General features: G+C 51.5%; 1 protein-coding gene across 1 annotated transcript; it reads right to left on the minus strand.

Moving 5' to 3' along the window:
- Nucleotides 1-4,332: 4,332 nt before the first annotated feature.
- On the minus strand, nucleotides 4,333-7,612 carry Il13 (interleukin 13). The gene is made up of 4 exons (XM_050157734.1): nucleotides 7,451-7,612; nucleotides 6,078-6,131; nucleotides 5,404-5,508; nucleotides 4,333-5,117 (listed from the first exon to the last, which is right to left on the minus strand). Exons 1-4 carry the CDS (start codon nucleotides 7,595-7,597, stop codon nucleotides 5,025-5,027), a joined length of 399 nt encoding a protein of 132 aa, XP_050013691.1. The 5' UTR covers nucleotides 7,598-7,612; the 3' UTR covers nucleotides 4,333-5,024.
- Nucleotides 7,613-14,619: the final 7,007 nt, after the last annotated feature.

The raw sequence follows: 14,619 nt of genomic DNA on the forward strand, positions 1-14,619 counted from the left end.
TCACGTCACGGGGGGCCTCCCTGGCTGCCGAGAAATCAGTTGATCTGAGAAAGTTCGTTGTAAGCCATGCACTCTGTCACTTTTGGGTGGAGCTGAGAAATGAATGAAGATAGTGAGGCCTGGTGACGTTTAGTTTTCAGAGTAAGGGAGGGCAGTGTGGGGGAGGGGTGACGGCGGACACAGCTTAAAGCATGGGACCATACGACCAGGGTGGACCAGGGTGCCCCCAGCCAAGACACACAGCCAGCAGCACCTGCCACCCTCTCAGGAGGGAGAAGAAGCAGGGCTAGCTGAGGTTGACCTCCACTAACCAGCTGACTGCAGGATCAAAGCACCGACTGCAGTACAGACTGGACCAGCCCATCCTCCTAGCTGCCCTCAGCGCTAGGGGACAGACAGACTCATCCTTTGCCCGGCTCCTCTTTGTCCTGAACACCTCAGGGACTGGCCCCAGAGAAGCCCTTGATGTGACTGTTTTCAACACCTTGCCTGAGTGGTACAAGTGCTTACTGTTGAGTTCAGCGGAAACAGAGTGCGTGTCTCACTTCTCATCTGAGCCCCTGTCCCTCCCTCCCTCCTTCAGTGAAACCTCCTGAGCCTGGGGAGCTGAGGGGCCACTCACCCCATACCCTGACCAGCTCTGCCTCCCCCACTCTTCAGGGTCCTTTACCTCTTCTCAGTGCCCCTGTCTCTGGGCACTGCTGAGAATTGCCCTTATGTATGGGAGACAGCTCCCAGCAGCTTTCCAGGAGTGCCGTGGTCCCTCTAGGGCCTCGAGGTGATGTTTTCAAACTTACATTTCTCCTGGTTCTTCCTCCTTCTCTTGTTCCTGACTGGGCCACCTCCTTGCCGTCAGCTATGCCAGCTTCATTCTGTGGCAATGTAAGTCTCCTTTGTTCCTGAAGGGTCCAGTGTATCCTATTAAGGACCACAGGTCTGCCCTTGTCTGAGGCACACAGTCCTGTATAAAGGAGTGGGGGTGTGGGGGTGGAGGAGGGAGCTAGCTGGGGGCGCGTGGTGGCGAGAAAGGGGAGGGGAGAGAGAGAGAGAGAGAGAGAGAGAGAGAGAGAGAGAGAGAGAGAGAGAGAGAGAGAGAGAGAAGAAAGGGAGAGAGTGAGAGAAAGAAAGAGAGAGAAGAGAAGGAGGGAAGGGGAAAAAGGAAAGAGAGTGAGAGAGAGAAGGAGGGGGAGGAGGAAAAGAGAGGGAGAGAGTGAGAAAGACGCAGAGAGAGAGAGGCAGAGAGAGAGACAGGGGAGAGAGCAGAGGGAGGGAGGAGAGAGAGAAAGAAGAGAGAAAGAGATTGGTGTGTGTGTGTGTGTGTGTGTGTGAACACACATTTTTATGTGCAGTGCACCTGTGCTACTGTGTACATGGAGGTCAAAGAACAATTTTTTGGTTCTTTCTTTAAACCTAAAATTTTTTTGAGGTTTTTCATTTTGTTTGTTTGTTTGTTGTGTTTTTTCAAGACAGAGTTTTTCTGTGTAGCTTTGGAGCCTGTTCTGGAACTTGCTCTGTAGATCAGGCTGGCCTCAAACTCACAGAGATCCACCTGCCTCTGCCTCCCGAATGCTGGGATTAAAGGTGTGCGTCACCATCCCCTACCGAGATTTTATTTTTCTATTTTATGTGATAAGGGCTTGCGTGTGTGCAGTGCCCATGGAGGCCAGAAGAGGGCATTAGATCTCCTGATACTGGAGTTACAGTTGGTTGTAAGCCACTGTGTGAGTGGGGGCTAGGAATTGAACCTGGGGCTGCTGGAAGATCTTAACCCCGGAACCATCTCTCCAGCCCTGTTATTCTGTCTTTTTTGGGAGTTAGCAGACCCATGAGCTTCTGGGCAATTCTCCTGTCTTCACCTCCCATATTACTGTAAGAGTCCTGGGGTTACAGGTGCTACCACAGTATCAGACCTTCTGCACAAGTCCCAGAGGTGGAATTTAGGTCATCAGGATTGCACAGCAAGTGTTTTTTTTTTTTTTAAATATTTATTTATTTATTATGTATACAATATTCTGTCTGTATGCCTGAGGGCCAGAAGAGGGCGCCAGACCTCTTTTACAGATGGTTGTGAGCCACCATGTGGTTGCTGGGAATTGAACTCAGGACCTTTGGAAGAGCAGGCAATGCTCTTAACCACTGAGCCATTTCTCCAGCCCCCACAGCAAGTGTTTTTACCCCCAGACAGGTGACACCTTGGTCAGGTAGAGAGGACCAGGGTAAAGATGAAACTATATTGATGAGAGAATGCACAGAAAATCATCATTCTTGGGGTCTGGGGAGATGGATCAGTGGGTAAATCATTTGCCTCGGAAGCACGAGAAAAAGGGTGGGATGGGGCACACTTGTAACTTCAACTCTGGGAGACAGAGACTGGAGTATCTCTGGAGATTGTTGACCAGCCAGCATAGATAGCCTAACAGGCCAGTTCTAGACCAGTGAGTGAGAGACCTATATAGAAAAACAAGGTTCAGCTAGCGATGGTGGTACACACCTTTAATCACAGCACTCAGGAAGCAGAGGCAGGAGGATCTCTGTGAGTTCAAGGCCAACCTGGTCTACAAAGTGAGTTTCGGGACAGTCAAAGCTACATAGGGGAACCCTGTCTTGAAAAACCAAAAATAAAGCAAACAAAAATACCAAGGTAGATTACTCCTGAGGAACAACACCCAGGGTTGACTTCTAGTTTTTTACACACACACACATACACAGTAATACACACATAAACATATACATGCATAGTCACACACATCCTATACGTGTGTACACATGCACATTCATACATACATACACATTTATACACATTTGTATACATCACCCTTTTCTTAAACAATCAACCAAGATGGTTTTGATGGCACACACCTTTGATCCCAGCACTTGAAAGGCAGAGGCTGGTCAATCTCTGAGTCTGAGGCCAGCCTGGTCCACAGTTTTTTTTCCAGGACAGCCAGGGCTAACAGAGAAACCATGTCTCAAAACAACAACAACAACAACAAAAAAAAAAAAAAAAAAAAAAAAACAACAAAACAATCCATCTATCTTTTTATTCTAGGTTATGGGTGGAGAAGGAGGCCAAGATCATTGCTCACCCCTGACTTTCCAGCAGTACCCCAGCAGGGAGGATGGAGGAGAACATCCCCCCGACACACATATCTTTGTAAGTTCTGTCTGTTACTGTGTCTTGCAGTCCCTGGTCTAGGTGGCTGGTACTGTGCCAGCCACAGATGGTCCTCAGCAAACGTGGCCCCTTTGGCACTACTGGGAGCCAGTCCTGCCCCGCTGCACACATCCCACACCCTCTGCAGGGATTCTCTCCCTCTCTTCCAGGGTGGCTGATTCCCAGTGCCGCTTCTTGGCCTCTTCCCCTCTTTCCATTGTTGGCAGTGAAGCAAGAAGGGAACACTGACTCCCCAAGAGTTGGCTGAGCTCCTGCCATGTCTTCTGGTGTTGTGTGGCTGACGTGTGGTTGTGAGCACCGGTTCCAGCCTGTCCCAGGAGGGTGCCTGCTTGTCTGTCAGAGTCTGAGTGGTCTCAACCCCACTTCCCACCTGCTGCCAAGGTACCCTGCCCTTCTGGGCCTCTTTCTGCTCTGGGTAGCATCTCTCAAGGATGCTGGCAGACATCGTGTTAGCCAGGGCTTCCTGATGCAGGTACTCTCACCACTCCAGCTTCTGGGCCAGCAAGCGGAAGACAGTCCCCCTGCCCTGGTGTGCCATCTTCTGTGCCCTTGTCTATCTTCCCAGCCCCCACATGTCAACCGATTCATCCTGGCTTACAAAGCGGCAATGAGTGGGGTCCAGAAATTGAACCGACTGTCGCTAAATGTAAGTAGTGAATGCCCTTTCAACAGTGGGCATCCAAGCAGACAGTGTAGTAGAGAAGAGCCATGAATTGATGCAGGTGGCTTTTGAAGAGAGGCAGTGTGGGGCGTTGTTCCCTCCCAGCATGTGCCTTGGGCGAGCCTCCTGCCCTCACCGTGTCTCAGACTCTTCTGTGACTCCCCCTGTGGCAAGGGAGACCTGAGACTGTGTGGGTGGTGCAGACACAGCTGGCCAGTCATCAGGAGATACCCAAGAGGTCCCCTGCCTGCTCTAGACATCCCCCTTGAACCCCAACTTCCTGGCCCAAGCTCCCCCTGTTCACCAACAGTAGACAGGGAGGGTACCCTCTACTTCCCCTCCCCTCCAGCCCAGAGGGTTTGCTTTCAGCCTAGGTCTTTCCCTTTATCCCCCCTACCTCCTTTGAGGAGCCTGTCTCACACTGAGCTCCTCAGTTTGGAGCCCACACAGGTCAGCATCCCCAAGGATCAAAAGAGACAGCAAAAACAGACAGGGCTATCTGTCACCATCTTTATTTCTGGTTTCTAGTTTGACAGTCAATGAAAAAACATGTTCAATGACAACCCTTGCCCCCACTCCCCACACATCACCTTAAGTGTAACAGACATTTCTTCCATATATTATTAACTCTTTGCTAACCTATTTAATATTTTAAATATAAGGATAAAACAATAAGTTACTTTATGACTGAGGGCTGGTTGCTGCCTGCTGGCCTGTCATCAGCCAGCTCTGTGTGGCTCTGGCCTTCCCTCCTGTCCCCAGCCTGAGGTGAGACCTGGAGGCCCCAGCGAGGTAGCAGAATTGTGTATACAGTGATTATTGCCAGGGACCCCAGAGCCCACTGGGGACATAGGCAGCAAACCATTCCCCCACCCCAATACTGACAGACTCATTTAAATAACATACAACCATAATAAATAAGATCAAGAAGAAATGTGTCCAAGTTGCTCTCTGCCTCAGTTGGCCTGGATGAAGCAGGGTCACAGGCACAGGGATGGGGGGGACAGAGGAGGTTGCCAGGCTAAGCCCCCTGGCACTAGGCAGGCAGCCTGAGGTCAAAGCTAAACCAATCTCATCCATCCCCAGCCCTCCTCCCGGCCTCCCCAAGAAAGGTCTGCTTTGAGCAAGAGCAATGGCTCCACAACTGTGACGCCCAGGGCCTGCATCTGTGCTTTTCTGTCTTCAGGGTTATTTGCCGTGGCGAAAACGTAGCCTTGAGTACTCGAGCAGTTTTTTTATAAACTGGGCCAGTTCGATTTTGGTGTCTGGAAGGTTGGAAACCTGTAAAACAGCAGAGAGGCCCACCTGTTAGCAGGACGCCATGGTCAGGGACTTTCCAAGGGGCTGTGCCAAACAATGTTCCCAAAAGTCCCTGCCAGGTGGGTTCTGTTTTTGTCTCTGCTTTACAAGTGTGGCTCAGGTAAAAGTTGGGAGCCCTTGAGCCCAGGACCTGTAAGTCCCTAAATCCGGGACCCTACTGCCATCGTGGACCCGCTCCTGGGGCGACATACCCGTGGGGTGCTCAGCAGGCTAACAGGAGTGGGTGCTGCGGTGGAGCAAACCTTACCCCCACTGAGGCCTTCCGGGTACAGAGTCCATTCAGTATCCTCTGGGTCTTGTAGATGGGTTTGCAACTGGAGATGTTGGTCAGGGAATCCAGGGCTGCACAGAACTGTGGGAAAAGAGGGCAGGTGTTGGACTGGCTCAGGTTACAGGAAAGCAGTTGGCTGGCCAGACGGGTATAGGGGGCAGGAGGAGCCTAGATTCTGAGGAGTGAGTGGGTAGCTCCTCGAAAGGTGGTCCTCAACCTCTGGGTCACGACCCCTTTGGGGTCCCATATCAGATATCCTGCATATCAGATATTTACATTATGACTCACAACAGTAGCAAAGTTACAGTTATGGAATATCAATGAAAATAATGTTCTGGCTGGGGGTCGCCACTACATGAGAAGCTGTATCAAAGGGTCGCAGCATCAGGAAGGCTGAGAACCACTGAGCTAGAGTGTGCTTTGACTGTTGATTTCTGTGAGGCAGGCTCTCACTCTGCAGCCCAGGCCAGCCTGGAACTTCCTATATAGTAATATTCCTTATGGTAATCCTCCTGCCTCAACCTCTCAAATCCTGATAGTCCAGGCATGTCTTGCTCTGAATGTTGCTTGCAAAGCCCCAGCAGCAGGAACAGAGGAAAGAAACCCAGGCCTCCGGCCGCCACCACATCCCTGAAGCCCAGGCTCCTTACCCCGCCAGCTCTCAGGTCCACGCTCCATACCATGCTGCCATTGCACAGGGGAGCCTGAGGAAGGAAAGACACCATGAGCAGATGGTAGCAAGAGTCACGGGCCTGCCCCAGCCAGACCAGGTCCACAAGTACCCCTAGTGTAGCATAGAGTCGGGCCTGACAATCACCCAACACCCTGAGCTCCAATGTCTACTCAACAGGAGGGGCTGGGGGCAGGGTTAGAGTCCTGGAGCTAAGAGAGGAACATTGAGCGGCTACTGGCAGGGACAATGGCTTCTTTGAAGCTTGCCACAGTCTGGGCAAGAGCAAGGGGGCCTATTGAGAAGGTCAGAGTGGGGTCAGGTAGAGGGATGGGAGCAGCTGCTGCTGGCCTGGTCAAGTCAGACCTGTGGCAGTAGGAGTCCGATGCACCCCTAGTTTGTTCTCTGAGTGGGGTGCTATGTTAGACACACACAAAGGTTCATACGATTCTGGCAAGGCCTGAGTCTAGACTCTGACATTAACTTCCCTGAACCTTGCCAAAAGAAGCCACTGTGCCTGCCTGTAGAGGTACCAGCAGGGACAACACAGCATAACACTAGGCTTAGCAATCATCAACGGTCAGGCAGTGTAAGCAGAGATGGTATAGGGAGGAGATTGATGCTACAAGTCCCGTCCAACTGCTTGACATCATGCCTGGGACATCATGACTGGGACATCATGACTGGGACATCATGACTGGGTCATGGCGTAGGAAACCCCATTGGGAGATGTCCTGTCCGGCTTTCCCCTGTGTTGAGCTGGTAGGAGTGGGACCAGGCCCCTAGTGACCCTGCCAACTACTTCAAGGTCCATTTGTTAGCCATGGCCCCGCCATTTTGAGAAAGTCCTCTACTTTGGTTAAACAGGGACAGCTTCTGGAAACCACAGTAATCAGCCTTCCAGAGCTAAAGTCATCATCCCCCGGCCCCACTCCCATCCTTCCTCCTGCAGGCCCCTGGCGATGACTGGCCATCCCAGAGTTTTAAGGATCCCCTGGCACTCTCTTTTGCTCACCATTCTTTGATCACTCCTAGCAAGCTCTGGATCCACATCCCAACCCTTCCCTGTCGCCATGACTGCCCCTAGACTGGGAGAGTCTGAGAGCTGTCCGGTTTCCCAGCTGCAAACCTCTCTTCACCAGGTTTTCTTGGCATAAACCTGTTCACTTGTAAAGATCTTTCTTTTAGGGGACAATTTACTGGCCACACTGCTGCCCCCTCCCCAGGCTAGCTTCTCTTCTCCCTCACTTTTGAGCCTGGGGACTGGGGGCTTCCTCGGTTGTACACACAGGGCCAGACTCAGCCTGCTCACCACGCGCTCCAGGGAGGGGTGTGTGTGTGTGTGTTACTCACCCTCTGGTCTTGTGTGATGTTGATCAACTCCTCAATAAGCTCCCTGAGGGGCATTTCGGAAGGAGCCGCAGATCGCAGCACCGGGCCTGGGGCAGCGAGACCACCGAGGCAGGCGAGAGCCAGGACTGCCGTCAACCAGAGCGCCATGAAGCCCAGAGCCAACAAGAGAAGCGAGGAGCAGAAGAAGCGTATGCTGACCTAAGCTGGTGGCTTGTGGCCTTAGCCTGTTGCAGCAGCTTTTATAGGCCCAAGGGGTGACGCCTCACCCCTGGTCGCTGCTTTGTTGGGCATTATCTAAAAACCACATCTTTACTCATCTTGATTTTTTTTTTTTTTGCTTTTTTGGAAAATCCAGTGCCGTCTAGAGTCTGATGTAGTGGATTGATTGAGAGCGGTCTGGGGCAGAGTTTCCAAGATAGCGGTCGCTTGTTTCCCGGGTGGGTATTAGAAAGCTGACTTCCGCCCCAGTAGTTCTACCTGATGGCCACCCTAGGCTCCTGGGCAGCCAGTCCAATACTGACCCCTTTGGGGCAGTTAGTACCTGGCAGCCTCTGGGCATGTGGCAATATCAGTCTGCTGTGAGAATCGGGGACGTTTTCTTCTCTTTCTTTCCTTTCCTCCCTTCTTAATTTCAACAAGCATATCTCATAAATCATCAGAGGCTACAGGATTCGAACAGGACTAAGAGAGTAAGGAAAATTCACTCCTGCCCACCCCTCGGCTCCTGAACTTCACAAATAGGAGGGATTGTAGAAGCTCAGAATGAGATGCAGTCAGCTCAGGTATTCCCCTGGGCCTTTCTCTCTCTCTCTCTCTCTCTCTCTCTCTCTCTCTCTCTCTCTCTCTCTCTTTTCAAGACAGGGTTTCTCTGTAGGTTTGGAGTCTATCCTGGAACTAGCTCTTGTAGACCAGGCTGGTCTCAAACTCACAGAGATCCACTTGCCTCTGCCTCCCGAGTGCTGGGATTAAAGGCGTTTGCCACCACCGTCCGGCTCCCCTGACCTTTCAACTGTAAAATTGTTGTGATGCTAACCCTGCCGATGGGCAATCTCCCTTGGACATTCTGCTGGGACACTAGAGCTCGCCTGGGTGGGCAGGCTGCTCAGCACTCCTGCCCAAGTCAGAGAGCTTGACAGGGCTGATATGGCAGAGGCTGTGGCCCCCACACTTGCCTCCCAGTCTCCGCAGAAGCAGGACTGACCCTCCAGGGCCTCAGGTTTCCCAGAACGTTCAGGATGATCAAAGGGCAGCAGCTCCTGGGCTGTCTCCTGCAGGCAGCCCTCAGAGGCAGGGGTGCCAGCACATGGCCTTTTCCCTACTCTTTCCTCGTTCTCAGCTACCCACCCTCTGCAGAGGCCGCAGCATTTGCTTATTGCGTAGTGATGTCAAGATGCACCTTCACCCACTTCCTCCCTTAGGCCAACAGCGGCCCCTTCATGCCCCTCTCTTCTTCCTTAGACTCTTTCCCCACCCATTTCTTCCCCTCAGCCAGACTCCATCTTCTCACAAGGGTCCTCAAGGGACTCGGGCGCCCTCACTCTTGCACCAGGCAGCCTGGCTCAGCTCTCTTCTCATTGGGAACAGCACTGGCAGCTCCCTGTCCACAGTGGAGGTCACCCCCCACACACACCCCACCCCCCACCCCCCCACCCCCACCCCCGCCTGTCTACAGACCAGGGAGCTGTAAACCTGCCTCTACCCCTGGCGGTCCCACAGGACTTGGGAGTGCATTTCCTAGACAAGTGACCCCTGTAGGGCCTCAGTTTCTCAATCTGGACACACCATAGGATTTGGGAGTGCTTTGCCTAGACTAGTGACCCCTATGGGGCTTCAGTTTCTTAATCTGGAGGACAGGGTGGGTGGCAGATCCCTTGGAGGTCTTCTTGGTGGGGGAAGGCTAGGGGAAACACCTTAGGTGGTGCATGAATGAGTCAACGCGTCCTTGCCCCCTTAAAGACACGCAGAAGGCTTGCGGGGAGCAGCGGGAGGCGCCCCCGCGCGTGGGAGAAGGCGCGCTGGCGCGGCGATGGCCTGCGGAGATAGCGACGCGGCCTTATGTAACGGGAGATGGGGTCGATAAGGGGACGCGCGCCGCCTCCTCCGTGGTCTCCGGGTCTCCGGGAAGGCGCGGCCAAGAGCTGCCCCGCGGGGAAGCCGCTACCACCCCCCTTCCCCCGTGCGAAGCAGAACCGGCCCGGCTGGACCAGGGTTCCCAGTGCCCTTGCGCACTCTGGAACATTGAGCGCCTGAGCCTGCCCCTGCCGCCACCACCAGGAGAGGGGCCACTGCCCCCAGGCCTGCTGCAGTGAAGAACTGAGAACTAGGCAGGGTTTCTCTGTGTAGCCCTGACTGTCCTGGAACTCACTATGTAGACCAGGCTGGCCTCGAATCTGGAAATTCTCCCACCTCTGCCTCCAAAACGCTGGGATTAAAGGCATGCACCACCACTGCCCGACACTTGTTTTATTTTTAAATTTTCGTGTTTCAGTCAGTTTAAAGATGTGTGCTTGGCTGCTTTCATAGCTGCAAGTTGGACACACTTGCCGAAACGCCAGACCAGCCAGCGCTGCAAAACTAGACATTGTCTCAAAAAACAGAAATCAAAAAAGCTGAGCCGTGGTGGCCTAGGCTTTATCCCAGCCGCTTGGGAGACAGAGGCAGGCAGATCTCTGAGTTCGAGGCCAGCCTGGTCTGCAGAAGAGATACAGGACAACCAGGGCCACACAAAGAAATCAATAAACAAACAAACAAACAAAAAAGCTACGCGTCTGTAATTTCATTGCTGTTCTTGAGTGTGAACTTTGTAGACCACGATATCAGACGGTTTTAGACTAAGGAGGCCTTGAAGTTGTGGCAATTTTGCCTCTGTCTTTGGAGGGCTGGGATAAATGCCAGGACTGGGCTTCATATCCAGCCGGGTTCAATTACCCATTTACACCATGAGAAGCCAATTTACAGAGCGTGGCCCGTGCTTGGAGGCACTCAGGCCCATGGGCTGCAGCTGGGCAGTTTGCGGCTTTCCAGAAGTAACTTGGTAAGGGTAGGTTCCGGCCTGCCCCTCTGCTTGCTTTGGTACCGGCGGGAGTGTCAGGACCGCTCTCACTCTTTCTGGGTTGCCCCAGGCTCGGGGGCTCTTTTGCAAAGAGTGGGTGACAGATTGGGAGAGGTGTGACTGCTGGCGCGGTTGTTTTGGTAAGTACAACTGTTTATTTGATTTATATGGAAGTTTTACTTGCCAGGAATTTCAGAAACGGGGCGGTGTGGCTCCTGGTTCTCAACAGGGTCTCCCACACTTTCAAGTGAGCCGGTTTGGCTTAGCCTTTAAGGGTGTCTGCACAGCACACAGGAAGAGAGTCCATTATCCTCAGAGCAAAAGGCCAGGTCCCTAAACCAGGGCTTCCAGCTTCCCACTCCGCCCACGGTGTACTGGAGGGTCTGGCTCCCCGCACCCTGCTTGGAGAAGTGGGGTGCTACCTTTCTGTGAGCCGAGAACATCTCTTCTGCTGGTATCTGCTAAACTGTGGCAGTGGATCTCCAGATTTTGTAAGTAGTATAGAAATGTTGGGTACTACAGGGTTTGTTGTTGTCGCTACTATGTGTTTTTGGAGTCAAGGTCTCCCTGTGTAGACCTGGTTGGCCTCAAACTCAGTGCCATCCTCCTGCCTCTTCCCCGAATGATGGGATTCTAGGTGTGGGGAACCAGGTAGTTTTTTCTGTTTTGTTTTGTTTTTCTCTCAGTGATTTAAGCCTAAATTCTCCTTCTCAGGAGTCTCCTATGGCCCTGATTGGGAACCGCTCTCTCTAACCTTCCAGAGCACCTGGGCACAGGGAGTTTGCTGTTCGCACCCCACCCCCACCCCATGCTCTCCTAATCCTTGTTCCCAGCTTTTCCTCTTTCTCAAGGAGATACCTGTAGTAACTTTCTTTTAGGTTGTATTTTTTTAAACAGTTAATTTTAACGGATATACAAAATCATAGAAGTTGTGCATATTTTAATGGAGGAGCCATGTCATGTACAGTACATGTGGACACCGTGGGAGGCTTGAAGCAGGTTGAACATTCTTCTTGGTTTTGTCTTTTGTTGTCTAGTGTGTGTGTGTGTGTGTGTGTGCGTGCGCGCGTGCGTGCTCTTCTCTGTACGTCTGTGAACACACAAGCTGCTTGACTATAGATATCTACTCCTATCACTTGCTATTATTTCTTCGAGATGGGGTCTCTCACTGAAACGGGGGCTTGTTTCAGCCAGTCTGGCTGGCCAGTAAGCCCGGGGCTATGGGTGTGCTCCACCATGCCAGCCTTTATATGTGGATGTGGAGGATCCGAACCCGGGCCCTTATGCTCGCAGGGCAAGCTTTTAACACACATTGAGCCATCTCCCAAGCTCCTCCTGAGAGCTTTCTAATGAAAGGTGTGCAAGCGGTAAAGCTTTTGAGAAGGTGTGTATCTAAATATCTTTATTTTAATGTCAGATAAGTACACAGTTTAGCCAAGCATAACATTTTAGATGGGAAACAGTTTCTTTCAGAATTTTAAAGGTTTGTCTGAGGCTGCAGAGCCCAAGTCCTTTTGAGCCTGTGTCTTCTCTCAGCCCTTATTGGGAAGGTGGATGGATTTTCTTAGACTTCATGCTCCAATTTCCAGTGATGTGCTTTGGGGTGGCCGATTTTATCTGTTGTGATAGATATCCAAAGACCTCTGGCCAAAACTGACCAAGCCCCCCTTTCTTCCTCTTTTGTCCTTCACAAGGCACATAGATTAGAACAATTATGTGTGCATATAAACACACACACAACACACACGTGCACGCACACACACACACAAAATGAGAGCAGGGAGACTTTACTCATTGGAACTGTTATGGATTTTCTTTGTTTTCTGCTTCTTGGAGTCTCATCTTCAACTTTTTTTTCCATTGGACAAATTTTCCTCTGTTGGTATATCTCCATAGCTTTACCTTTTTTTATTCCAAGAGTATTTTATTCTTCGGGGATAGGGGGAGGTGTGGGACTACCATTTTTTTTTTCTTGGCAATCCAAGAATTTGTGAATCGTTCATTTCCTTCTCCAGACTTTAGCAACTAAGTCTTTATTTCCTCCACTATTGTTTGCTAGTGTTGGCACTCGAACCAAAGGCCTTTCTCATGCCAGGGGCGCACTCTGCCACCGAGCTGCACTCCAGTCCTTTTGTTTTGTTGTGTTAAAGGTTTCCCTTGGAGTGTAGGTAAGCATTCATTACTGGTTCCAATTGCTTTTTCCCCCAAGTGTATGTGTGTGTGTGGCTGTGTGTGTGGCTGTGTGTGTGTGTGTGGCTGTGTGTGTGTGAGGTTTGCCTGTTTGTATAGTGGTGTCTGAGTGCACTTGAGCTCACAGTTGTGAGTGGAGGGATGGAGGCCAGAGGTTGATGCCAGGAGTCTTCATCAAGTGATCTCCACCTTAGTTTTCTCAGGGTGTGCTTCCTTACTGAACCTGGGCTGACTCCCTAGAATGGCTTCCAGCTAGCCCCTGAGAGTCCTGCTTCCGCCTCCCCAGTGCTTGATTATGGGCACACAGGGCTGCGGCCAGTGTTTGATGTGGGTGCTGTGCAAACTCTAGTCCTTACGTTTGCATAGCAAGTACTTTACCAACTGAGCCATATTCCAGCCCCTGGCCCAGTGTTAGGAATTATTGAAGGTTAGGTCCCCCCCCCTTTTTTTTGTTTTGTTTGTTTGAGACAAAGTCTCACTGTGGAACCCTGGCTGGCCTTGAACTCAACAAAGAACCACCTGCCTTCTATCTACCCTTGGTGCACTAGAATCAAAGATGTGTGCCACCACTCACAGAGAGGTCCTGTGATGATGACGATGACGATTTGGGATAAATTGGATGCTCTTTATTGAAAATTATTTTAATTTCCCAGCAGCAAGCCAGGTAGGAGCCACACCTGTAACCTCGGCACTCAGATTTGAGCGAAGAACGGTGAGTTTGAGGCGGTCTTTCCCCTCTGTCCGGAATCAGCTTCTTCAAGGTGCCTGGCTCGTTTCCTTGAAGGGTGCTCTGAGATGAAGACGCCGCACCCTGTGCATCACCGCCAGCACGGCACCACACTTTAGCCCCTCAGCCGACAGAGCTAGGATGCAGGCGCACTGAGCCACACTGTACTCGTCTGCCCCTCCACTGCACTCCCATTAAACCGCGGCAGCAAACATATAAACCTCCCATTATTTATTCAGCTTTGGCTTTATGAGACAGGATTTCTCCCTGTGGCCCCGGCTGTCCTGGAACTCTGCACCCCTGGGATTAAAGGCACGAGCCACGGTTGCCTAGCTAGTACTGTCTCCCGTTTTTATGTGTTGAACTCAGGATTGCTAAACGTGCTCTGAGCAGCTGAAGCCCAGACCTCTCCATCCTCAGAAACAGAGCCTGCGCTTTCCAGGTCCCACCTTGCTCAGGCCCTGAGATCACTGTGACTCTGATCTCTACAAACTTGACTGTTTTAGGTACCTCGTGCGCACGGACCAGTGCGGTAGTTTTCCTCTTGCGACTGGCTTTGTGCTTTGCCTATTGTCCCCAAGGTTCATCTATGCTGCTGTGTGCATCAGAACTTCCTTCCTTGTAGGCTAATATTTCACAATATGAAGACCTTGTGAGTGTGTGGTCTACTGCCCCTTGGCTGCTGTGCCATAGATTTTTGAGAGCGATTTCAGTTGCTTTGGGTATATTCCAGAAATGGAACCCATGAATCCTATGCTAATCAAAATTATTTGTATTTATGTGTCTCTGTGTGTGTGCCACATGCCTGGGGGCTAGAGGGGGTGTCAGATCCCCTGGAGCCGGAGTTACAAGTAGTTGTGAGGTGCCATGTGGGTGCTGGGAACTGAATTTAGGTCTAGAAGGAGCAGTACAGGTTCTTAACCACTGAGCCATCTCTCTAGCCCTAGAATATAATTCCTAATAATTTCTGCCTATTACTCCAGCTCCAGAGGGTCTGACTCCTCTGGCCTCTTCTAAGTGATCTGCATGCATGTGCACACACACACATGTTTAAATGGTTTAAAGGTTTCACATTCCACTAATAGTACATGGGGATCTACACTCTCTAAATCTCACCCAGTATGCGCGCGCGTGTGTGTGTGTGTGTGTGTGTGTGTGTGTGTGTGTGTGTGAGAGAGAGAGAGAGAGGGGGGGGGGGGG

Source organism: Alexandromys fortis, unplaced genomic scaffold (genome assembly GCF_014885135.2).
Source record: "Alexandromys fortis isolate MF-2015 unplaced genomic scaffold, M_Fortis_MF-2015_v1.1 scaffold_103, whole genome shotgun sequence".
NCBI lineage: Eukaryota > Metazoa > Chordata > Mammalia > Rodentia > Cricetidae > Alexandromys > Alexandromys fortis.